The sequence below is a fragment of the Solea senegalensis genome, linkage group LG7 (genome assembly GCF_019176455.1).
Source record: "Solea senegalensis isolate Sse05_10M linkage group LG7, IFAPA_SoseM_1, whole genome shotgun sequence".
In the NCBI taxonomy this organism is placed as follows: Eukaryota; Metazoa; Chordata; class Actinopteri; order Pleuronectiformes; family Soleidae; genus Solea; species Solea senegalensis.
The window spans coordinates 4,533,998-4,560,903 of record NC_058027.1 but is presented as its reverse complement, the minus strand read 5'-3'; the positions used below and the strand labels follow the sequence as shown (position 1 = coordinate 4,560,903).

Here is a 26,906-nt window from a genome sequence, read left to right as displayed (position 1 = left end):
ATTATCACCTGCTGGTCAGTGACGGCAGCGCAACACCGAGGCTTCGATACGCGCTTCAAACCCTGAACTACATTCCCACAGAAGCCCTGCTGGGAAGCTTTGGTGCGGAGGAAATCACGTACCGCGTGATGTCCGTAGCAGCAACCGCTTCATCGCCTGAATGAATCATCTGATTGGTTCATGGTCCAATCAGGTGATTTTGCTAGCACTGCCTCATCTCGACTGTGACAGCTGACAGGGGTTTGAATTTGAACACCTAAACGCTATTATAACAGCTCCAAACAACGCAAAATCTGTGGGCTGTCGTAGTAGGTGTATTGTTGAGCGCGGTCGTTCTGACACGTGGGAACAGACCCCACCACCTCTAGTTCCTCTGGTTTGGGGAAATGACCAACCAGCCAACCTCCACGACGTCAAGAATAAAAGTATTATTTACTTATTTACTGTCAAACACACCCATACGAGTCCTAGCAGCCTCGGTTTAGTCTGTTTCTTTTGTTTTTGTTTTGAAATAAATGCTGAGTCATTGCATTTTATGCGTAAAAAAATGTGGTCACGTACAGGATGGTTTGAAATGGCAAAGGCCTAGGTCAGGTTTACTGTATGACTGATATAATCTGTAGTAATCGGGAATATGTTGCATGTACTGTTGATAATTTATGGCATCACGTTGGATATTTGCCATCTACCAGTTCACGTTGCCGTTGAGAGCTTGTAAAAGATAATGGACAACATTATTAATGCCTCCGCCACAGCTCTGATGACGGTGAGACATAATGGTATTGACCCATTACCTTATTATATATGATGGGTGGAAAATCCAGTGTGAGGCCAAGAAAGGGAGGAACAAACCTATGCAGCTTCACTGTGGGAGTAAAAAACGACAACGCCAGACTAGGAATCAATGCGTTCGCTAAGCAACAACAGTAAAATAAACACATTTACAGACGACGGTCGGGGTTTATGAGACGCTGTATTTACAAAGTACTCGGTCTTCAGGGAAGCTGACGGTCATTACAGCAGGGAGCTCAACAGCATATACATTAAACACACTTTTCTGCCACCGTCTGACTGCAAATATCAACACTCATTTAGTATCATAACTGCTGGTTTACATATATATTTACCTTTATCTCTCCCTTTTTTCTCACCCTCTCTTCTCTTCTTTGTGTGTGTGTGTGTGCTGCATGTGTGTCCAGTCTCTCCTGCTGACTGCTGCTCACCTGCTCTCCATTATCCTCATCAGTGGCACAATTGAAACTGCTAGATTTCTGCTTCTCTTCAGCAGATTGCAGCAATATTTTCACGGACAGAAACACAGGGAGCCCCGGACATGACATGGTAAAAAAAAGAAAGAAAATAAATCACAATAAATCACTCGTGGCCACGAATTAGGTATAATGTGCGCACGAAATACTAATTAACAATACCATCATTCCTGGACAGTTGGGTAAGCAAATCGAGCGCACCTCCTCTAAAGTCAAAGGTAGAGGCAGTAGAGTGGCTAAAGCTCATGCTAAAGCTACACGATGGACAGAGATAGCGTGATAGCTTTATTTTAGGCTGGGAATGAGCTACAAAGACATTGTCATTGCAAGGAACCGTTATTACCGAGAGGCATTGTAACACAATATTGAGAGGCGGGTTTCTTTACGTGAACAGGTACGACAATAACAACACAACACAGGAGTAATTCGTTTTTTGCTAGCTTGTAAGCTACATCTTTGACGTACCGTATCGCGTGACAGTGACGTTTATTCAGTTTGTGGGCTCAGTACCAAATGACCCACGGACCAGTAAACACACAATTCATTCACATTCACGGCAAAGTCAAATTATAAAAATAATCTTTTAATATAAATGACATATTCAGTGCAAATGTACGAAACATAAACTCGACACATTGATTGAAACGTTGGGTAAGTATATTTAAAAAAAAAAAATACAATCACAATCAAAAACAATCTTGTGAGTTAATATCATCTCAATTAGTTAAAGTGATCGGCATAAATAGGACTGTAAATAATAAATTATGAGCCTTTCTTCTCTGCCTCGGTGAGCAGGTCGTCTAAATGGATTTCCCCAGTGGAGAGTGTGGACGTCTACTTGGGTAATCTGCATCTGTGAATAAAAGACGGAACATTTAGAAGAAATAAAATAGCACGGATGCATCATCAACAACAGAAAACGTCATATTTATGAGACCATTCAATATGCAAGACAGATACCATGCAACTTTATTGATCCCCTGTATTTAAATGATATTATATTCCAGTTGTTTTGATATGTAAAAAAAATCTTTTTATGTCATTTTGACACATTTGAACATAATATGTGTATTAAGAAATACATCAAATGTAGTTATAGTTGGAAAATTAATGTATTTGGTGGGAGATTTTGGTCTCTTCTTATAACGGAGGAGGTTTATGATCTATATTGCAGTCAGCCACCAGGGGGCGATCTAAGTGCTGAATGACTCTAATTTTCATCCCTTTCCCTGATAGATTTCCTGTTAATATCACTTTTTGAGGCACAGGGTAGGAGACACATGTACCTGCAAGAGGTGTGATCGAAACGTTGACTCCTGTGGGCACAGATGGACGAGTTGAGCTGGCAGTGATGGGTCGACCGTGGCTGCAGAGTGGGCTCAGGTCTCGGAACACAGTCGCAGCGCTCCACGTCTATTTCACAGTCGGGCATCCATGAACCGAGTGGAAACTCTGAGCAGGAGGCAAAGATATACGGAGGTACATAGAAGTGTATGAAATCACTTTTCATCTTTGTAAGTATATAGTCAAGGGTGAGACTTTACAAGATAAGGAGAAAGATATTAAAACTTAAATAAACTCTGTGCTGCTGCTGTATACACACAAACGCTCCCTCTGTCAGGTCTAGGGCCGTCACTTTCTGTTCAAAATTCGACAAAAGTTCATGTTCGACCTGTGTACAAACACACAGCGCTGTGTTCTTCTCCGTGGGTAATAATGTCATTTCTGATATTATCAAATAATAATATCAGAAATGAGGCTGTTTGCATTGACAAGCGGCAACTGGATGAAAAGCACTATATAAATATAGACCATTTACCATTTAGTGCGGTAGACAATTATTTAATACATTTCTTAAGTAAACTTGCATACACACACCTGGTGCACTGGACGGGTAAGGTATACATCCGTCAGTGGAACAATCCCAAATCAGCCCACTGGCACAAAGTCTCCTGGAGTCCTCGGCTGCTGAGAGCCGGCTCATTGGAGAGCAGCTGTTCAGTGAAGCACACAGATTAGCAAAACATCACAACAAATTCAGCCGAGAAATAGGAGCGAGTGAGTATTTGGACTCACCCGCTGCTCCTGTGAGCCTGAGCGTTACGGCGTATGATGGCAGGCTCCATGCACCTGCACTCTGTGTGATTAGCCACTTTTATTAGCACGGGTTCAGGTGCAAAGTTGAAAGGAATCACACTGAGCACCTGAAACACACAGAGTCAAGACTTTGCATGTGTTTGTGCCGAGCCCCGGACATGACATGAGGAAAAAAGTGTATTTGTGGCCACGAAATAGGTAAAACGTGCACACGTGCGAGCAAAGAGGGCTGAAGCTTCGGGATGAACAGAAAGAGTGTGATTGAGATTTATTTCAGGTTGGGAATGAGTTACAAAGATATTCTCAAAAGCCGGACATTGCAGGGAATCATTATTAGTAAGAGGCATTTAAACAGACTATTAATAGCCAGGGTACTTTACGGGTAGCAACGTAACCCTGCCTCCGCCTTGCTAAAAGTATGCGCGCTCCCGCAGAAGGGCATACAAATCCTTAATGAAAACAAATAAAAACAAATTCATGCGCACGTTTTTACCTATTTCGTAGGAACAAATTAGTATTTTGTGTAAACAAATTGGTATTTCGTGGGAACAAATGAGTATTTTGTGTGCAAGTTTTTACCTATTTCGTGGGAACAAATTAGTATTTTGTGCACAAATTTTTAACTATATCATGGAAACTAATTAGTATTTCGTGGGAACAAATTAGTATTTTGTGGGAATAAATTAGTATTTTGTCCACATTTTCACCTATTTTGTGGAAACAAATTAGTATTTTGTGCACATTTTCACCTATTTTGTGGAAACAAATTAGTATTTCGTGGGAACAAATTAGTATTTTGTCCACATTTTCACCTATTTTGTGGAAACAAATTAGTATTTTGCGGGAACTAATTAATATTTTGTGCACATTTTCACCTATTTTGTGGAAACAAATTAGTATTTCGTGGGAACAAATTAGTATTTCGTGCACATTTTCACCTATTTTGTGGAAACTAATTAGTATTTTGTGGGAACTAATTAGTATTTCATGGGAACTAATTAGTATTTCATGCGCACGTTTTTACCTATTTTGTGGGAACTATTTCGTGGGAACAAAGTAATATTTCGTGGGAACAAACTGTATTTCGTGGGGAACAAATTAGTATTTCAGTGCACATTTTCACCTATTTTGTGGAAACAAATTGGTATTTAAGTACATTTTCACCTATTTTGTGGAAACTAATTAGTATTTTGTGGGAACAAATTAGTATTTCATGGGAACAAATTAGTATTTCGTGCACATTTTCACCTATTTTGTGGAAACAAATTAGTATTTCGTGCACATTTTCACCTATTGTGTGGAAACTAATTAGTATTTTGTGGGAACAAATTAGTATTTCGTGGGAACAAATTAGTGTTTTGTCCACATTTTCACCTATTTTGTGGGAACTATTTCGTGGGGAACAAATTAGTATTTCGTGGGAACAAATTCGTTTTTTTAGTGCACACGTTTCTGTAGGGGATCCATATGTTTGTTAGTTAATATACATAATGAAAAAAGGTTTAATGTTGATCAAACTTACAGTTTTATTCACGTGTACAGTTGTTGTGTTCCTGCAGGTGATGCCCTCTTGATTGCAGCAGCCACTGCACCTGTCAGTGGTAAAATAAAGTCACATGTGGGTAAAGCAGCCTGCATAAACTGTTCCGTATATAGAGGCTATAGAATAACGAGTATCACTGGGCCCTTGAGATTAGATAATCCTCTGTTAGTCCCACAACAGACGCATTTTTCCAACAGCAAAAACAGTCTAAGTAAAGGTGAAATACCATATAATATACTGTTTATTATACGTGTATGTTATAGAGAATCTTTTTAATTTAAGAATATCAAATTAAATCGTTATGTAGAAAATAATCATCTAATCAAATGCAGTATTGATATGATATAAAGTGATTTTAAGTGTGTGGAGGAATAGAATTACATTGGCAACTAATTAAGCTGATCAGCAACACTCAGAGCTCCACAATTATCATGTTATAATTTGTGAGATTCAAGTTTACTGGAGATCAACATTTCATCCTGAAGTTTGCAGTTTCAGGTCAAACAAACCTGTAAACAGACACACAAGGAGGCTTGAAGAAAATGGAAGGGTCAGTGTTCAGCTCCTTGGCCACGTCCACACACGTTTCCCTCGGCATGCACTGAGTCAGCTGCCACTCGTCATCGATGGCTGTAAACACGCAAGACGTAAAACATCCTGAGCACACGTGAACAGACTCAGTGCCGCACAAACAAAAACGACACAAAACCTTTTTCAACCTTTCAGGATTTCCAGGCTGTAAGACTCGGCGGCGTAGCGCGTGGAGCGGTGTGAGCCCACTGACGGTGGAGAGGAGAAGGTCTCTGGCTGCTGCGGCAGCCTCATACGACACTTCCACAACTTCCAGTCAGGAAAGTCCGTCAGTCTGAGCAGCTCGTCCAGGCTGGAGGCCGAGCGCACCTTTCTCTCCCACTGCTTCATGACCTGCAGGGATCACACGGGAAGTCACATTACACATATTACTCATCACATTTAGATGTCATTTAAAGTGTGTTTATGCAAAACTAATCCAATAATACAGAAATGACTCATGACGATATTGTTTGAATGCCACATGAAATCGATTGGAGGGCCAAATTTGGGCCGAGGGCCACAAGTTGGAGTCCCCCGCTTTAACACCTAGAAGCCTAAAAATGTCCGTCTGGAATTTTTTTTTGCTAATTTTAACCATAAAAGGGCCAGAAAATGTCCTGTGTTTGTGCTTTTGCTCATTTTACCAGAATAAATTTCAATATCTGGCAGTTATTTTAAAGTTTACTGCCTGTTAAAATAGTGTAATAACAATTTAAAATGTCCGAAAACCTATGTCCAGGTGTTTTTCGTACTCTTTCTTAATGAATGTGAGGTTTGTATTAATATAAGCATAATGCTTTTTTCATATACACCAGTGTGCTAAATATAACACATGTAAATGTTGTTTATGTTGTAAGATAACATTTGATTTCTTTGTTATTTTAATCGTACAGGTTTAGATGAATAAATAACAGCAAAAACAACATCAAACAACAATAAAATAATAAAATTGTTATGTTTTAATGTGGATATTTAGGGATTATCAGAATTATAAATTATAAAACTGTTTCCTCTTTGTCATAAAGACACCGCATGGACAGAAATACTTATATATAATTAACATGTGTGGGGAAAAAAAACTATTCTCTATATTGTTTTAGATGCAGATTTTAGAAACAGTTCCTTTATGCTGGGAATCATAATGAAACTAGATTTATACCAATATAAACACACAGTCAGATCAGGGCCATTTCTTTTCATGTCTCAGCTTGAAAGCTTTGACTCTTTTAGATTTTATAGCTTAGAAATAAATCTGTCTAAATGAAATCCACACAAATTCCACCAGGAGCAAAATGGAACAAAATGTGTACTTAGAATTATAGTCTGCGGAGGCTGTAATCTGTTGGTAACACCTGTATTTTGTACAGGATTTACACAGATGAGTTACAGCCTAAATATAAACACTTGCAGATAGAATCTGTTATACAGGATTTAGCTCGCGTGGCTGCAGTAATACAGGCCAACAGCATTCAGATGGACTTTTTTTATCCTGAACCCAACTGACTGTAACCTCACCACTGAACCAAAACTGATTTTTTTTCCCCCTATCTATTGAAATACATCCCGCGGTAGTGCTGGGATGCGTCTTCAGTGATGTAATCTGGTTCCACACCAATACTGAAAACTGGTAAGTGACCATTCGGGGGTTCACCGGGCCAGAGTGAACATGAAGCTCCTCCAGAACCACCAGGAACTACATCGCAAATGAAAATGGAGGCAGTAGCAGTTGGATGAGATGAGATGAAACCATAAAACCATAAAACCAAATGTCATGCTACACACATTTCACTCACGCCACGTTCAGAAGCAATTTGGAGGAAAAGAAAAAGGAGGAACATGGAAATGGCCACAGGATGATGACTTTCTTTCTTCCTCAGACACACACACACACACACACACACTGACAATGGCCACATCTGCACAGCCAGACTCATTCAAACACGCTTCACCTGGCCGTCAGTGACGCTGAAATGAGTGGCCCTTAGTCCACTCTGCTCTCATGCTCTGCCTGGTCAGTAATGTCGCCTCACAGCCAGAGAGTGGCCACTTAAACTGAGAGCCTTTGTGAGTGTGTGTGTGTGTTCTCCCACAGTCCAGTGACGCACAGTTTGAGGATGATTCATGACTCGAAATGGACCGCAGGTAAAGAATGCAGCGATATTTAAGAAGCAAATGCACACGCTGACTGTGCTCCCCCTGCAGTTCCCTTTCTAATCCGGTTATTGACCCACTCCTGTTTAGTCAGAGAAAGAGACAACAAAGAAGACAGTAACCATGGACACCTGCTTGAGGTGCAGCAAGGAGGATCCACACAGGATCCGACAGACAAATGGGGCAAACTCCCGGCAAGTAATGACCACCTGTGGAACGGAACTCGAGGTCAAGTACCAACAAGTGGAGCGCCACGAACACACATGTGGAAATGCTTATCAAATCTCTGTAAGTCACTGCAACTTATTTATTTAAGCCTTCAAACCATTATTTCCATTAATATGTGCAATGTGCAATATAGAGTGTCTTATATCCTTTTTTCAGCTCAACCTAGACAATCTGATGAAAAACAAATGTCATTTTCACCAAACTATGTAAACACACCCGAGCAAAAGGTGCTCAAAATGTTTTTCGGATTGAATTTGTGAAATTTCACAGTTCAAAGTTCACTTGACTCGTTTTTATTTACAAAAAGAATAGAAAAAGGCTCTCATTTTGTGACTTCTGCACAATTATTGCTACTTTATATCACGACTAAAATGCGACATAAAATGAAACATAACTTTGACTCAAGAACAAATTCTTTAACGCCTGAATGTGACCTATAAACCGACATCCCCAGGATGTCCATATAAGGAGTTGTGTATTATTCCCACGGCAAATTACCATGTGTGCACCTGCAGCACAGATCCCTGCCATGTGAGCACTGAGGGTTAATTAACTCAGATATGAAGGAATTAGTTATGAAATGTCAACTAAATGTCCCAGAAATTAACTTTGTTGGTTGAAACAAAGCTAAGTTGTCATCGCTCTTGTTCTGAAGGCAGCAAATGAAACTTAAGTTGAGCCAAGTTGATCATTTTTACAGTGCAGGAAGTATCTGGTATAAGGCTGTGCATCTAGTCAGGTCCAGGAGGGCAGAATTTCAAAATAAAAGTGTCTGTGTGGATATAGAACAATATAGAGTTCACAAATCTCACTCAGGGTTAGAAGATGAATGAATAAATGAATGAAAAGTTATCTGTAGCACTGAGGTGTACTTCTGTCTCCCCCTAGTGGCTGTCTGCAGTATAGATTATAATCCCTGGTCCATCCATGATTACAGATGGGACATGCCCAAACATAGAAATTAAATTAAAAGTCAATATTTTTTATATATATATATATATATATATATATATATATATATATATATATATAATGTAGGTTTTCATTCGTTCAACTGATTAGAAGTCTGTTTTCATTTGGAGTTAATTAGTCAGTGAAGTGATTGTTAGAAACTCACAGACCCCAGCACAAGATGGCAGCACAAGCCTGAGCAAGTCTTCACACACACACACACACACACTAAAGCAGTGAATCCAAAATAATGTTCCGTGTGAGCGATTTTTACTGTTTTGTTTTTAACTTCTTTTTTTAATTGACTTTTAAAGAGCCAAGGGCGTGAGTGAGAGACACGAGAAGTTCCCAGAGTTCACCACGCAGGCTCATTCTTCAGCCAGGGACAGCCAAAGCCAGATAATGGACAGGAGTTTTGCCACCGGGGCGGAGACACATCAAAGAGGACAGTTGTGCACTTGTCTGCGGAATGCCTTGTTTACCCTGGACAACTGTAAGTGCCCTGATGTCTTCAATGTGTTGCAGCGAGGCGGGCCAGCCCTGCTTCCACTTAAACCCGGAGAAACAACAGAGGAGAAAACAGGGAGGTTTCCCCTGTTAAAATGTCTACCAGGGGATAGACCTGCTAATGGGAAACAGAGAAGAACTAAAGGGCGACGTAAACGCAGGGGAAGGTTTGCGGACGTTGGACGTTGACGGCGAATCCTAACCCTCATCCACATGCAACGGTACAACTGTTCAACTGCTTGTTAAAGCTGAAAACAGGCTCTGTCAAGCAATACTATCAGACCTGACTGAGGGAGCAGAGAGGACTTTCAACTGATTTGAATCGATGTTTTAATTGTGACACAGCTCGACGATACAGTCATGACGCAGCAGGAGATTCCAGGCATCCAAGATCTCGCACGTCTTTAAAGGGACATGGAGGCGGGCTGTTGCCATCGTCAGTGTGTGTGTGTGTGTGTGTGAGATGTTTCGTGCCGAGATACGCAAAAAAAAAAACTGGGGATGAAGTCATGGCCGGGAATCATCTTGGCTTGTACAAGTTACAGTTCTGAAGAAAAGTACGCAACATCTGTTTCACGGTCGACTCGTTCTCATTGGTTATTGCGGGGTTCTGCTCACGCCCCAATAACTATCAAACACGTTTAATACAATTTGAAATTGAGAAGACTCTGATGACATTAAAATCATATCTGTTAACTCCTCACACTACAGGATAATTTGGCTAATCACTTTTTTGTCAGGTGTCTGTATTGTTTATTATGGAATGGCAATGCTAAAGATCAGCATCAGCACTGGTCATAGAAATATCCATAACAGTCTTTAAACATCAGCAATAAAAAATAGTTTGTCATTATTTGAAAAAGAGACAAAATCTTGTGTGTCATACTCACCCTGCTCCCCGCCTCTCTGTGCATGCCGTGGCCCACGTTGATCCAGCTCAGCTCCATCAACAAAGTCACCCAGCAGGAGAGCCTGCACAGCGTCCGCCTCATCCTCATCCTCATCGTCCTCGGGGCTCTGCTCGCCTTTTCACTGCGGAGAAGAGAAGAGGGAACTCCTCGTCTTTCACTGCTGGCAGTGAGCGCTCACAACCGACTGCCTCTCTGACTCTCAGACCACACACACACACACACACACACACTGAGTCACTGCAGCACAAACTCCCCGATCATCCAGCTGCACTGTCCGAGTGAGTGTGCGTGTGAACCAGACGTCACAGCAACCAGACACTGCGGGCCAAATGGAGAATGCTAAAGAGGCTTTAAAAGTGCACCTTTTAACTGCTGGAGCTTTGATGCAGAACCCGAACGTTATCTTGTAAAATAACAGCACAACCAGGAGCTGGAAGTTACGTCAGGAAAGATTTCCTTGAGGACGTTTAGAACATTTAGTTTGCAACTGTGAGGCCTCTATAAATGATCTGCACCTCCTGAAATGACTTCCCTCTTCAGTTCTCCAGATTGCACTGGGGTTTTGGTCCAAAACAAGGCCAAAATAGTGCAAGAAAGGCCACACAACCGCTTCCTCTAAGATCTTGGCTGAATTGTGAAAAGCTGAGAAGCATGGATGTCAGTCTTGGTGGCTGCCCTTGTGTCTCTCTCCCACTGCTGCTCCTTCTTTATTTGGCCGAGTGTTTCCTTCTTGCTCTCTTTTAATGTCCGTCTGTCAAGTGATCAGTTCCCCTGGCCGTTAAATCCCCATCAGTGTCCTCTCCGGAGTTGCCAAACCGCACACAGCCAGGAAGAGAGCACTGAACATGTGTTTTAAATGTGATCCAGACCTCTGTAACATGTGAGGGGAAGTTAGAGTCCAGCAGCACCACCCCGTGTCCCACCGTCACCCCACCCCCTCACTCATCCAGGCCCGTTTGACTCAGCATGTAACAGACTTAATGGATTAAATATGAGAGCGGAGTTCATAACGTGCATGCAAGTCTCTCACCTGCAAACCAATGTGTAATTATCCTAAAAAAGAAAAATACATCTAATGTTTTTATTATCGCCATTCTGTGTTCCTGCCAGCAAACAACCCACACACATGTGTTCAACTATAAAAGTTGAACTACAGTACTTCAAATTGTCTTCATAATGACTTCAAGAAACCTTCGGCATCAGATTTGCAACCAAGTAGTGTTAACGAGGAAAGTGGAGGCAAGTTAAGACATTAAAATCTGTATTTTACAAGTTACTACTGTGCAAATGACGAGGCGTGTTAGTTACTCCCACGATTGAGCGGAAACAAAAAAACTAGTAATAAATAAATAAAGCAAGGCAGCTTTATTTGTAGAGCACAGTTCATACACAACGCCAACTCCATCAAAACAACAAAAACATAACCCAAAACCCAACAATAAATAAGAGAATGAAAACATAAAGGTAGACTAACATGGAGCATACAATAAAAGCAGGGTTTTTAAAATTGCTGCCGATTTCATTTCCCGTTAAGCTAAATCTTAAGTGATTTTAGTCGTATGTGCAATATGTAAGCAACAGTTAAACAATAGTATATGGACAGTTTATGGTTATTTTAAGACTGACTTGTGTTTGGATGGTAAAAGCAGTGAAGCATATTGTGTTGGAGCTTTAGGACAAACGTGTGCGACGTTATGGAGGAATCGTTTGAATCGCAGATGTACGTTTTTGTGTACATCTGCATAAAAGTGGTTAGCAGTTTGTGCACCAAGTATGTGTTCAGATTTTGGACCGCATGATGCTGGTACTGGACCAGACTTTTGAAATCGACGTCAACGTTTACCTGCCTCCTGTGGACTACTTGTGAGTAACACTGGGTTTCTCAAGAAGAGTAGATAACTAACTGGACACGATTACCCTTAGAATCTAAGGGGTGTCAAACTCAAATGACCTGGGGGCCAATTAGCATCTAGTTTGGTCAAGAGAGGGCCGGTCTATAGATAAAAAGTGTTCCGTAGCAGGGTGAGTAATGGAAGATATTTATGATGAAATGAGAATTTCAAAGTAAAAGAGCTTGTTTTGATATAAAATTGTGTATACTTCAAAATAAAAGCCTATTTATGATAAATAGATGGAGAAATTTTGCAAATAATGACGAGGATAACTTTAAAACATCTTAAATATATGTAATGTAATGTTGAGTGTAACATATTTAATAAAGCAATAATTACAACCGAATGTCTTATTACTATAATAAGAAATATTGCTAGCTAATTAATTTTGTGGTGGGCGGGCCACATGTAATCAATTGGAGGGCCGCATGTGGCTGCCAGTTTTAAGCCCATGCGGTAAATAATCCAAGAATCTAAGCCTTAGATTCTTAGATTATTTACCGCATATCCCTAACCGAACCAGAGGGACGTTACTTACCACACACCAAAGCAGCACTCCTGACGTAATGTTTGTTTTTGACTGAATCCACCTGGAGGAAACCAACGCACACATATGGGGGGGTGGGGGGGTGCTTGGTTGGACCAAGTTGCAACAGTCCTTGCCACTAGTCTGAAGCTGCAAACTTCAGAGCGTGCCTTAAAAAGCAGGAGAATTATCTGGCTGTACAGTTTGTAAAACTGATTTCATGTTGCAGGCACAACAGATTATAAGATTATGTTCAGTTGTATTTGTTTATCTTGATGTCAGAAGCCTCTCACCAAATGCCTGAATATTGTTTGTTACACTGAACAGCATATTCAGATATTCAGGCAAAGACAAAGGACTTAAAACACACTCTGTCGAGCGCAAGCAGCCGCACAGTAGCAACAAAGCTGTTGCTTCACAAGTTCGGCCTCTGAAAGATGACATGACAAATGACGTCTGTCAGGCAGCAGGGGCCTGGAGAGAGCTGAAGGAAGACTGCTCTTTAAACTTTATTTATTTGTCCTTGCAGCTGTGGTGATGCTCGAGATTGGCCTTTTCCACTTCCATGATCGATCAATCATGTTGGAAAGTGCATGCACACACACACACGCATACACACACAGAGTTCTGCATCTACCTTTTTTTCCCTGACAGTCGCCAGGAAGTTTTGTCAGCGACGGAACACTGGGTCTTTTTTTTTGGGCTCTGAACTGACACACACTCATGTAACAGGTAGACTTAAGTGCAATTCATTTCCATCTGTGAGTGCAAGTGAATGTTTGTGACTAAATATTAACACATTATTAATTTTGCTTGTTGTTTTTTCTGCCCTTACATTTTAACACATTATACTATTCTGACCTTCTTGTATAGCTGTCTGTATCTTCTAATTTTATATTCTATTTTTCTTTCTATATATATTTGAACTCATATTCATATTTCTTATATTTGAGTTGCATGAAACCCAGAATAATTTCCCGTTTTTGGGATCAATAATGTACAGTTTCAATGGGAACCTTTCAAAGGATTCTTGTTCCTGTCTTCCTGTCAAGTTCCAAGCAATTTTACTGTAAAGGTTTTGATGAAATTAAAGGAAAAGTCAGCTCAAACTTCAATAACGATATCACTAATGTCCTACTGTAAAATATAGATATTAATTGATTAAATATTGATTCAAAAGTTCCTTAAAAGGTGATTTAAAAAATGGGCTCCCCTACTGTCTTACACCAAATTTAACAAAAACACCAAAACTTCCACTCAATGGTCAATCATGACTACCCATAATTCTTTGACACATTCTAACACCTTGAGTCCAATGCCTCTTTTCCACTACATGGTCCAAGCATGAACTCCTCGCCTCGCCTCAGCACAGTTTGGTTGGTTTTCCATTACTATAGTACATCCTCAACGTGGGCGGAGTCATCACAAACTAGTGCAGTGTTCTGAATCATTAGAATCATTTAATTACACCAGACTCTTCTGTTAAATATTGAGATTTTAGACATAAATGTTGTAAGATTTTCAGGATATTGAAGTCTTTTTAACTTATCTACAGTTCGGCATTGTTCGCTTTGATTCTTGTGTCGGACGGCGCTCTTCCAGTGACGACGCAGTCCCACGACATCACGTAAAGTATCGACTCAGCTCGCCTGGAACCTCGTCAGATACTAAAAGGTACTAAAAAAAAAAAAAGTACCAGGTATAATCACTAATGGAAAAGCAAAAAAGCCGTGCCGAGGCGAGTTAAGTCGTGCCTGGACCATGTAGTGGAAGAGCGGCACAGGCGAATATTTGTGTATATGAGAGATTGAGATATTGTTTGTCACAGACACGTGAAGGTTCCCCACCCCCGGCTTACGAAGACTCTCTGATCTTGGATCTCCAGCTTTTGGCTCTTTCAAAGCCATTTCTGAAACTCTGGTAGTCTCTTAAAGCCTCTCTGATCTCGTCCTCTGTGGTCATTACAAACGGACCTGAGGGGCAAAGACAACAGTTACAAGTTAGACACCCGATGACTCGTGTTGCTCAGCGGCATGTAGAGAAAAAACACGCCGTACCGTGTTGGACCACAGGCTCTTTGATCGGTTCTCCAGCGATCAGCACAAAATGAGACTCTTCGGAGCCCTGAGGAGGAAACAGCAGGTACGGTCATCATCTGAGTCTGATGTGAACATGTCTTCCACAAGTGGGAAATGACTTGTTCCAAAACAAGTGAAGTAATGAAAAAATAGTAAAGAATTAAAGAAAAAAAATCCTCTTTACAGAGTCCACTTTATTTAAATAGCACAGATATAAATGGCACGGGTCTCTTTCTTTTAAGCAAAATAACAATCGCTCACAGGAAGCGTGCAGCAAAACTAGCGGAATAGCACTGAATGACCTCCATGAACTCTATCGGGTCAGGTCGTTAAACGAAAGCACACTCTATCCTGGCCAACCTGACTCCTCCTCCCCAGTTCACGCTGTTGCCCACAGATACAATCTGTCCCGGTGCAGAACAAACCGCTTCTAAATCATCACTCATCAGCCTTCTTAATGGATCTTAAATGTGACTCCACGTTCATTCTATTGACGTATTTAGTGATTTGTTAATTGTGATGTGGTACTAATAATGTTTATATGTGAATGTTGGGATAATAGAACATAAAAACATAAAAATACCAAAAACAGAACAATAATAAAATACATATAACAGACAGGAAGTCACACAAAACCCTCATTTAATACAAGTTAAGCAGCGGAATCTCCAACATTTAGCTAAGGAAATGTCTAAAATTTCAATATTTAACAGAGAAGTCTGGTGTATTTGGCGACAGCACTACCGCATTTTCGTGTAGCCGCGGTGTGACGACTCCGCCCACATTGAGGCGGTACTTTAGTCATGGAAAGGGAAACGGCGTAGAGCGACACAGAGACGAGCTGTGCCACAACTGTACAGTGGGAAAGCCTTAACAAATGAAAAAGCATCAGTGGCGGCCTTTCAATAGAGGGCGCTAGGGCGCCGCCCCAACTGTCTCACATGAAGAAGATAGGAAAAATTTAAATAAATTAGCGACACATCATACAGACATTGCATTTAAATTCAAAGAAGACGTATAAATCTTTATCCTAGACTCTCGTTATGAATGGTGCATGCGCAGTGTAGACCCCCCTCTGGCCCAGATAACCGGATATAAACATCTTACTGCTCCTGTGCACAGCTGCAGATCTGTCAGCGTCAGTGTGGACACACGTCTTCTCCACAGCAGGTGAGACACGTGACGACTGAGTCAATTATGTCATGTCTGATCTTTATGCTGTCCTCACCTTGTTTTCCACCTTGACACAGTCCCCGTCTCCAAACACCGCGGTGTGGTGCGACTCCACCTCCTGTTGCTCCTGATCCGGACCTTCAAAACAGCACAGGTTCGGGTAAAGGGTTTTTACCCTTTAAAAGTGCTGTTTGAAATAACGTTTTAAAAACGAGACAAGGCAAGATGATTGATTAGGTTTGTGGTCGATGAGCTGTTTTTTGTTTTTTTTTTGTGTATATTTAAAAACAAATCCACAACTCTTGGGAGGAGAAGCTCCGTTGTGGCAAATGAAAGCCAAAGTCTTGGGTTGGAAAATTGTTCCTGCTTTGGTGAATCACACAAACCCAGTTATGGTTTACCACAGATTTTGAAGCGTAACACTTTTGTTTTAAAGAGAAATAAAAGCACCTGTGCGTTTCGGACAAGTTGACCTTGTGACGCCCTTTTCTCACACTCATCGGAACCAGCTGCTACAGCGTTTGGCCAGACAGCATTTGGAAAGTTCAAGACTTCAAAAATTCATATAACGTCTTTAGTCTCAGCAGGCGTTTTCTACGCGCCATGTCGTCACAACATCTGTCAGCAATTGCAACTGATCTGAGTGATCCTGCAGTGCAACGCTGATGGAGAATAATTCAATCACAACCAAGGAATAAAAAAAAACAAACAACAAACAAAAGTCTGACAGCGTTTGTTCTCATGCAAGGGGAAATCACAGGTCACATGACGTTGTCCAATAAGTAGGAAATGCAAAATTTGAACATGATACAACAGGGCGTCGTTATTACATGTGTGGTAGGTGATTGATCTGAAGCCAGATTTGGTCATATTTTATACCCAAGAGTGTCACATTCTTTCCAGTGAGTGTTTAAATTGAGCCGATCTAGTCTGACGCGTGAGGACGTCATCGTTTCGCGGCGGTATGAATCCATCAGGCTTTAAAGTGGAACACATGGGCCCTTTTGGCTAGACGTGGGAGGGGAAACTGCGACTGGACTGAGATCACACGCGCGTTTGTGGCGTAAATGCTGCAGCAGGAAGAGCAGCGTGAGAAGTGAGGGAGCGACCTGAAACCTAATGATTTCTTCTTCTTCTTCTTCTCATATTGGTCTGAAGTGCCGTCTCACTGAAAAGGCAAAATAAAATAGGTATTCTTCACTCACCGACATGAATGGATCCAGATAATGTGTAGATGAACGCTGTCCATCCTGTCACACACAAATATTTACATTAGTGCATTTATAAAAAAAAGGTATCAAACGTTCTCTGAAATCTAAACTTGGGGGCAGCAGTTTTTTGTTTGACAACTGTGCTAATTACTGTAGCTGTTATAAGTGTCTAGCATCAACTAAGGGTAATGTTTGACTTTGTTTTCACTAGGTACTTGCTGATAGGAGTGGGTCCAAATATGGATTTGTGACATATGGTCGTTTCATTCGCCGGGCATGGCTAATGTCTCCTCGTGGTGGAAGTTCCCTGGCTGAAGAAGAGGGAGTTTAATGGTGAAGAAAGCTACGTTAAAAGATGCTCCATCCACGTTCAATACATAGCCTTTATGCACTTTGTTCTCTATGTTGTGAAGAAACAGAGAAATCCTGCACGTTTAACTTTTCACAGATGTTTTGTTTTCTCCAGTTAGACAGGCATCGGATTTCAAATTCAAATACAAGCACTTTTCAAGGACTTTCCAGGACCAATTCCCTCAAATTCAAGGACTGAATGTGCTGACACAGCTTTATTAATCAGTTCAGATTGGCCTTTCCATGACCTATGTTCAAATGCGCACTGACATCACGTCTGTTTGCAAGAACAACATGATGTTTTTAGCGACCGTCTGTCTGACCGCACAGATGTGTCTGATGTCAATGTGTGTGTGTGTGTGTGTGTCCATGAGCACAAGAGACAAAGCACTTCTCACACAGTCACAATATGAAATAAGATTAAAAACACTAGAAAAAAAATGTAAATCAAGAGCTTATTAGTGTAAAAAAAATGACGTCAGCTGCTGCAGGTCTGATACCGTCTTAGTCACACTTGATCACTGCAGATGGATGTTTACACCAGAAGTGAAAAAAGCTAAGAATTTCCTTAAGAATATCACAATAAAATGGCATTTATTTCAAACAAATCCCTACCTCGGGGAACTGGCTGCACATGCAGGGCACCTGTCTGCAGCCTGAAATCCAGGTACAGGGTTGGTGTCCTGGTGAAAATCGGAGACTATGGGGAGGGAAAAAAAAGAAGATTATATTTACTGTCTAACACATAAAAGGAGAGAAAAAATAAATCTTTACATAGTGGCACCAGTGACAGTCATGAAATTGGTTGTGAACAAAGCTCAAATTCTGTGGCATTAAAATCCACATCAGAATCTACTATGGATTACAATTCTTCCCACAGTTCTTTTTGTGGTTTTACATCTATTTTTTTAATCCTATTTTTAGCTCCCTTCTTCAGCAGATAAAGAGAGATGACATGTGTCTAGAACGTGATAGGACTATAATAAACTGACTTGACTAGAGATAGTTCAGAAAGTCATACACCTGTGTATTCCCCACAGTTCACAATTGTGTTCTTCCAGAAGCTCACACTGAAACAATCAGTCAATACACTTAAGCATAATGACACAAACTACACAGTGAAAATGTACACTCTGACCTTTGACACTGGAAAGTCTATATAATTGAAATTCTAAACTCTGGATTTATCCTATTTCCTGTTATCATGGGCATAAATCGGGGTCAAGTACAGCCAGATGTGTGTGTAAAGCAGACACACACCTTTAGAAGTGAGGTTCTGCCATATTAGGACCAGGTTTAGGTGTCCATGAGGACTACTGGTCCTGACAAGGTCAGTGTTTATGACAAGTACACACGCACCTTTGCTCCCAAAGCCTCTCCAGATATAACGGCGACTGTAACTCCTCCCTGGCTGCGTTTGGGGACCTGTGAGCCTTTGAGATCTTGGTACGCTGGTTCCACCATCTTGTGTCGACTCGGCAGGTTCACCCACAGCTGTAGTCCCACCACCGGCTCCTCTGACACTGGCATTTCAGCGTGGACCACCCCCCGCCCTGCAGTCATCCACTGGGAAAACAAGGAAACATCTATGAAATATACCTTTTATATAATGTATACAATATAGCTAAAGGTCTATTTAGGGCGGGTTTCTAAGCACAAATCGAGTTTGCTACACATTTATATAGGTTTATAATAAAATAGTTTTATTTTTAAATAGCTGCTTTAATGGATTTTAGACATCGCATCATTCTTTTCGTATTATTTCTTATTCGTCCCTTTCCCTGTGTCCAGGACCCTGACGCACGAGTATACCAGGGTCCGCAATGTGACACGCTGCTCGGCATGTGTGCGGAAGTATACCAGGGCCTTTAGATGTTATTAATTGTTACATATCAAACCTTTCAAAAGTAGAAATGGAGAAAGGAGCTATGGTGACGCCAGCAGCAGTAGATCAGAGAAGATGACAAACACTGAGAGAAGTCGGAAAGGAAGGAGGAGAGGAGACCAGGAACCAAAGGACGAGCAAATAAAAGTAACGTATGATGGAATCCAGAAGAAGGCACTAATAAACAAATTCATGAGTGAACGAGGGAACAAACAAGTAGTGGTGCGTCAGAAAATCAGAATTCAACTACTGGTCCATTACTTTGTTTAAAGCAAAAAAGAAATAATAATAATAAAACATTAGTTAGAGGATCAGTTTGATGAAATGACGTGTGTTTTAAAATCAGGCAGTGAATCTCAACACTGGGGCTAAATGAAGCTCAGTTAAAACAAGCTCCTGCTTCTCTTTTGAGCTGGAAATTTCCACTCTGCGGTAAGTCATCTGTGAGTGTTCATAATGCTGCATGCCGGGCTATTTACTGGGAAGACGATCTCTCTGGATAACTCACAAGTCATGCTGAAATGATTTTTATTGCAACTGTTACATAACTGGACATAAAATAGTGTAATTTTTTATAAAACTGAATCTAAGACTTAATCGATATTTTTTAGTCTTTTATTTTCATGGCGAGATGACCTCACCACTTCATTTAACGTAACTAACTTTCCTGAGTTTTCCCTGGAGGACAGGCAGGCGTCGAAGCATCTGCTTCTCCCACGCGACGTCCGAGCCTCCAGAGGGTCCACATGGTGTGTGTGTGTGTGTGTGTGTGTGTGTGTGTGTGTGTGCACATTTAGCTGACAGATTCAAGCTGAATCAGCAGCCTGTTTGTGTGTGTGTGTGTCTCACTTTACTGCTTTAAAAACACAGGAAACAACCCCCAGGGCATGATATCCAATTAGTGTGAGTGCACAACATTATAATGCATATGTAATGAGTTGTTTACCAAGAGGATTTAAGTTGTCTTCTGCTGTAAACATAATACTCCTGAGTCGCATTTGCTCCTTCAGAATCTAAATAACACGCGGGAATTAAATAATGACTTAAAGATTAAGAAATGTGAGCAGAAAAGACACATACGTAAACATGAAATACAAACATGACATAAGTATGTGTTTATTAGGCTCTGTGACGATAGATGTAACTGAATAATAAATAGAATGTGTGAATGTAAAGTATGTGCAGAAAAAACTGTTTTAAAATAATATAAGAGCACAGTTATTTACCTTAAGCAGCAAAGATGTAGATCATTACACATGTACCAAGTATTATTAGTGATCTCCTTGAACTCTAACACATTTACAATCACTGATTATGGCTGTTAGATAATGTGTTTCCTCTCGCTTGAAAAAACAGGAAACATCTTTACTACTCTTATCAGCAGCTAATAATTAGAAATATGCAATATAGAGTGTCTTATAACCTTTTTTTCAGCACACCCTACACAATCTGATGAAACATTTTTTTAATAAACATAACTATATAAACACACCTGAGAAAAAAGTACTCATAATCGTTAAAATCTGATTGAATTTAGTCTATTTTGTGTTGTTTGCACAATTATTGCTACTTTATATCACGACTAAAAAGCAATATAACATTAATCATGACTTTGAATCAACAACACAGAAGACAAAAACCCTGCATTTTAAAAAATGAATGTGATAAAAGGACTTTGTGAACTATGGGAACGAACCAGACTAACAATAACCTCCCATTTTCAGTCCTTCATATTCATATGTTGTAAAACATACAGTCAACAGAAGCTGGAGCCAATCCCAGCTGTTACAGGGTGAAACGCAGGGTCACAACCTGGACAGTGGACATGTCACCAGTCCATCAGAGGGCCAACACACAGACAAACAACCATTCACTCACACACGCACACCTAAGGAGAATTTAGAGTGTCCAATTAACCTCTGCAGGTTTTTTGGACGCGTGGGAGGAAACCGGAGACACAAACACAGTGAGAACATGCAAACTCTGTCCTGAAGTGAAAAGCCGTCATGACTGTCAACACCTGGCACCTGATGTCACATTTGTTCATGAGGAGAAAATGATGTTCTTAATGAGTAACTGTACAGCTGTTGTCTGTGGGGATTCAAGAGGGGTGAATCGAAGCTCGGCTCGCGCTGCTGTAACTTGATCTCTTATCATCAGAAACAAAGGAATCATGTGATGATCACTGTTAATATTTGTTGAGGAAAAATCAGTATATACACACATTAAGGAGTGTAAAAAAAAAGAAAAATACTGTGAAACTGCTGTGAATCACAGGACGTCAGCCAGGGAGGAGGTCCCTGATCCAATATACGCAGGAATCTGGCAACATGTGTCCTCGAACCACCTCCAAATGTGTTTCGTTTTTTTATGATCGGGCACCACATGGGATCAGATCACTCAGGCTGAATGTTGACACTAGGTCTGAACAGGCCTTAACTCCTTATTCCTCGCTTCAAGACACCTGATTCAAATGAATGGCTCATTACCAGGCGTTTGCAGTTCTTGTTGACGAGCTGACCATCTGAATCAGGTGTGCTGGATCAGGGAAACACCTAAAACACGGAGGGCAGTGGATCCCCAAAGACCATGAACGAGGAACCCTCCCTTATATGATAATGTAAAAGCATTTCTTTGAACCGCTATAAAGGAGCAATTTCTACACACGTACTTGCAGATCTCCAGGTTCCAGACGTCCAGAATGGCCGCAGAAGTCTTCATGGGCTGAGATTCCCTGTAAAACATATGTTACCTGAGGGAAAACACATGCACGCGTTACTGCGTAGCATGGGACATGACGAATAACTCATGCACGTGATTTAAAGCTATCTATCTATACGTCTCACGGTGAAACCGCAGATTGCAACATGCTCCCACTTACCTCGCCCAAACTACGGTGGCCTTCACATACCAAAAAGGATGTAAAGACTTTTTCACAACTTTACTTTCTCATCTAATCTCCCACTCTCTCTGTCATTACTCCCTTCTTTTTCACTGGATTACAAATCAAATGTATGTGTTCTTCTTCAGTTGTAGCTTATTGTCTCCAAAAACCAAGCTCTGCTTTTATTTTAAAGCAATTATATGCTTACTGCATAGTCAATTTCTGCAGAAAATGCCATATTTGAGGCCGTGAGCTACAAGCATGTGTGCGCTTCTCTCACCACCAGCGGTCAGGAAGGAAAAAAACGCTATATGTGAGGTCATGGGTTAAAAGCTGAACATCTGCGTACGAGGGGAGATCACAGGCTCCTGCAACGAGCTGCCTGTGATCTGTCTCCGCAGCTGTGTGATTTCAGAAAGTCATGCGAGTGTGAGCAAACACACCTGCTGAAAGGCATGCTGGGAGCGCAGCCTAAACCTGTCCTCCCTCACTGGGAGATGTAAGTTGCATCTGCCAAATCAAATACTTTTCAAGGAGCTGGTCTGGTGATCTAAGGACAGTTTCTTCTTCTTCTTCTTCTTCTTTTATAAAGTTTTCTTTCAAATATTTAAAAGCAGTCACATAGCCTCCATTTAGAAGTGACACTGGAACCGTGAACACCACACAACAGAGACATGTAAGAATAATTATGGGCTATGATTTGTGTCAATATTTTCAAACAACACTCTTTATGAAGCAATGCACTTGCCGTGGTTTTTTGTTTGTGATTCTGACCATGGGCGGAGCTTGGGATGCTGCCTCCCGATTGGCTACTGAGTTTTGGAGCAATTTTTTTTTTTACAGATATTTTATTTGTATCAACTTTAATTAGAGTTTACTCTAATTAAAGTTGATACAAATAAAATATAATTGTATTGAATTTAATTGATATAACACCTGCCTCATTTAAAAAAAACCCAGCAAACTAAATGAAAAAAGGTTGTTTCCACAGACAAACACAAGCATGGACAATTCCTCTCTTTCAAAATAAGGGATTTGTTTTCATTTTTATTTCAACCCGAGCTTTTCTCAGCTGATCATGAGAGATTATACACATTAATGTATTACTGTACAATATACAGTCATATACCTGACACCTCTGACTTTCCATGTGCTTTTTTTTAAGTCTATAAAACTAAATTTTCATTTGTGGAAAAGAAGCACAGTCAATGTTTGTCTTCACGGCGTACGTTTGTCGCCATCTGGTGATAAAAGTGTGTAATTTGATCCTCTGTAGTAAACACTGGTCCTATGCTTTAATTGTTATGCATAAAAACTTTCAAGCAGAACAAAGGAATGTTAAAAACCAGGTTTATTAACATTAAAGTCAAAGAAGAGCAGAAAAAACTAAAAGCTGTGACTGATAAATGCTTATTGTTTTTTGTTGTTTTGAGACAGCTCTGTTTATATTGCAAATCTGCCCCAATCATCGTTATTTCATCATAATATCATTATTTTGTTGCATTTTTCTGCATAAATTCAAATGAAATGTAGCTTATTGTAAGAATAAAACTCATTGGGATATTGTGGTGTACATGTGCAGTCTTTACAATGTCTGGTGGGTTTAATATTAATGATGACAATGAAATCAGACACAAACCTGGAGGAAAGACTAAAAGGTCAAATACTTTTACACATACCGTTTCAAATCCTCTGTGAGGATGGTCTGGAAAGCCTGAGGGCTTGCTCACTCTGAACTCATCCAACATCAGGAAGGGGTCTAGGTTCCTCAGCTGCAAAGAGTTTTTTTATTTGGTAAATGGAAGAAAATAGAATTACTGCAATATGGCAAAACAAAGAGGTGGGTCTTCTTTATGGAACAAAGAATTACAGTTTGACACTACACTGGTTTGGAGTCGTGGATGTAAGCTATCCAGAAATAAGCTTCTTGAAATATGAATATTGATATTGCATGTAAGAAGCACTAACAATCAGAATAAAGAGTTGGTTTAATATAATTATTATAACAAATTGGTATTAGAAAATATATATTATTTCAATATATATAGGTATAAAACTTTAGAGGCACTTAAATCAAATATGAAAAAGGGTATTTTTGGGCTGAAATATTCATATGAAATATTAGGGCTACAATGATCCATCAAATAATCAATTATTAATAAGAAACTACACTAAATGACTTTACTTTACAACTGTTTGATAATTGATTAATGGTTTTAAGTGTTTTTTTTACTTAAATGTGAATATTTTCTGGTTTCTTTGCTTGTGGACAACACAAGACATCTGAAAACCATATCACAATGAGACAACACAGACAACACCAATCCACATTTTCCAACACTTTCTAGACAAAATAACTAATAGATTAATCGACAATAAGAGTACGAAAACACTAAAATCAAACAAAAAAAGAGTTGCGTCCTATTTGTCTGGTGTAGGACAAGTATTAGACATTGGTTCTTGAGTCACTGGGAAAATATAAACATGTCGATTGACTTACCTCCTTTCTGCCAATGCTCCTGCGGACGTGAGCACCAACCCCCTCTGCCTGCTCCACACTCACAACTGTCTTTTCCACTTTCCTCACGTTCATTGTGCTGGGAAAGAATTCACCAGTCATTATCAAACGTCAAATATGCAGTAATGGTATTTAAATGACAATAACATTGTATTTTCTTTTTGTTCTGTCACACAATCACAACATTATATTTTGCACTCTTACTGAACTCGTGCAATTCACTTCTCTGGTGCATTGTTGAAGTCAAATTAAAATATATTATCAATGGGGCTAAAATAATCAAATACTGAACGAATCAACACCTGCTTTGATAATCACTTATTGGCAACTGGAATACTGCACATTATTGTTTGTACTAGCCCTTTATAAGTATTTCAACAGGTAAAATGGAAGGAGTGGCCATTATGTATGAAATATATTCCCCTCAAATGAAACCAAGTGATTTTGGCAGAAAAAATATCTCCTCATCCACAAAGTAGGCGCAAACTCACTTTTTGGCAACTGTAATACTGCAGGTTATTATTTATACTAGCCCTTCACAAGCATTTCGACAGGTAAAATTGAAGGAGTGGGCGATAATATTTAAAATATGTCATACCCAATAAAACTAAGTAGTTTTGTAACATAAATATTCCCTCGGTCACATGTTAGGAGCACAAATCACTTTTTGGCAACTGGAACACTGCATGCTACTGTTTGCACTCGCCCTTTTCAGATATTTCAACAGACAGAACAGAAAAATAAGACAGATATTTATTTTGTATATAAAAACAGCTGTCAATCATTGTAACCGACCACAGGCAGAATATTAGAACGTTATCACGGTTTAATTCACACAAAAAAGCACCTGTAATAGGCAGAATTGCTGCGACGCAGTGTTAACAAGCTGTGCGCGCCCCGGCGGACTCGAATCAGTTTCTGGCAGGCTATCACTTTTTGGCATGACACCAGTCTTGAAAACATTCTTCTCGGCGACCAGCAGGGTGCAGCAGCAGTCACCTGACGGATGAACTCAGCGCTGCTGTGGTCTCGTTCACCCCTCACTGTCTCTTTCACTTCCCTGAAAATGTATTTTCACGGTGTGACATTTATTTACTTGAATGAAAACGACATTTTAAGAGGGAAATAAGTGAGGCAGTTTCTTTTCTCGGGCACGTAGTGTAGGAGAAACACTACAGGAGCGTTAATCCGCGAAGTCAACCTTAAATACCGCAGAGAGTGAAGTGACTGAGATACTGGAAACCGACATAGCTGCTTAACATCCACATACCTGATAAAAACGACCAGAAGTCCCGTAAAAGCTGCAAATAGTTGGTTTGGCCGCTCGCTCTCCTCCTCAGGTGGACGACAACATGGAAGTCACAACGGAGGGCGTGGCTTAAGGGGATAAAAGTGCAAAGTCATTGTTCAGGAACAATGACTTGCACAAGTCACCATCTATGAAAAAAAAAAAAGTGGGGGATCTTTGTGGGGTAATTTAAACAGTTTCTCTATATTCAGACAATTAATTTAAAGTAAAAAACAAATGTACATTTATTTGTGTTGATGTTATCATGTGAGGAACACACTTAAGCCAGGTTTTCAACCAAGGAAATTAAAGCTACAGTGCGTACATTTGGACGTTATTATTGTGCCGATTTTTTGTTCATGAACAGATAAGATGTGACATTAGTTGTATACTGTCCAACTCAAAATGGACTCCATCAATCAATGCTACCGAGGGAGCATTTGTGTGTATACAGCAGCAGTGCAGGGGCAGGTGGGGACAGGCAGCGTTTATCTTGTCAAACTTCTGAATGACTGTGATTATTAAGCAGTAGAATTCACTTCTTAAACATATTTAAGACTCACTTCCTGTGTGCAGAGTGGTCACCTGAGTTTGACCCCTGCCTTAACCTTTGCAAGTGTGGAGAAAATACTGCAAATAATGCTTTCATAAATATAAATCTCTATAAATGATTCACAGCAAAATGAAAAAAGAAAAGACCAGCCCCAATTTTCAACATCTATATTATGTACATCCTCTAACTGTTTCACTATTTAAAAGCACAAATCCATTAATTTTCTTTTATTGTTAAATATTTCCAGAACCAGTGGATGGACTGCTTCAAACTGACATTATATATATAAAAGTATGCACTTTATGGTAAATTCAAATT

The 26,906-nt window shown here is 40.1% G+C and overlaps 1 protein-coding gene and 1 long non-coding RNA gene across 5 annotated transcripts; one reads left to right on the top strand and one right to left on the bottom strand.

Moving 5' to 3' along the window:
- Window positions 1–1,602: 1,602 nt before the first annotated feature.
- On the top strand, window positions 1,603–5,916 carry LOC122772438. The gene is made up of 3 exons (XR_006360779.1): window positions 1,603–1,662; window positions 2,531–2,747; window positions 5,635–5,916. It is a non-coding gene; the product is annotated as an uncharacterized LOC122772438 (long non-coding RNA).
- Window positions 1,654–26,134, bottom strand: pir (pirin). 4 transcript variants are annotated; one of them, XM_044030498.1, is made up of 19 exons: window positions 26,018–26,134; window positions 25,595–25,807; window positions 24,730–24,826; window positions 23,909–24,001; window positions 22,017–22,097; window positions 18,820–19,026; window positions 18,076–18,160; window positions 17,104–17,148; window positions 15,954–16,036; window positions 14,705–14,771; window positions 14,506–14,620; window positions 10,209–10,350; window positions 5,628–5,832; window positions 5,418–5,538; window positions 4,888–4,957; window positions 3,345–3,472; window positions 3,147–3,262; window positions 2,555–2,720; window positions 1,654–2,121 (listed from the first exon to the last, which is right to left on the bottom strand). In XM_044030498.1, exons 2-19 carry the CDS (start codon window positions 25,708–25,710, stop codon window positions 2,103–2,105), a joined length of 1,956 nt encoding a protein of 651 aa, XP_043886433.1. In that variant the 5' UTR covers window positions 25,711–25,807; window positions 26,018–26,134; the 3' UTR covers window positions 1,654–2,102. The 4 variants fall into 4 exon arrangements, with proteins under 4 accessions (XP_043886433.1, XP_043886432.1, XP_043886434.1 ...); XM_044030497.1 differs by lacking the exon at window positions 1,654–2,121 and having other exon boundaries at window positions 2,461–2,720; XM_044030499.1 differs by lacking the exons at window positions 1,654–2,121; window positions 25,595–25,807 and having other exon boundaries at window positions 2,461–2,720.
- Window positions 26,135–26,906: the final 772 nt, after the last annotated feature.

What these genes read in the sequence shown, in the direction of transcription:
- pir (XM_044030497.1), bottom strand. Translation starts at nt 25,710, where the DNA reads ATGTTTTCAAGACTGGTGTCATGCCAAAAAGTGATAGCCTGCCAGAAA. An exon ending in TCCAAGATCAGAGAGTCTTC is followed by an intron (nt 10,351 to 14,505) that starts GTAAGCCGGGGG and finishes TCTTCTCCGCAG; the next exon opens with TGAAAAGGCGAGCAGAGCCC. An exon ending in ACAGAGAGGCGGGGAGCAGG is followed by an intron (nt 5,833 to 10,208) that starts GTGAGTATGACA and finishes TGATCCCTGCAG; the next exon opens with GTCATGAAGCAGTGGGAGAG.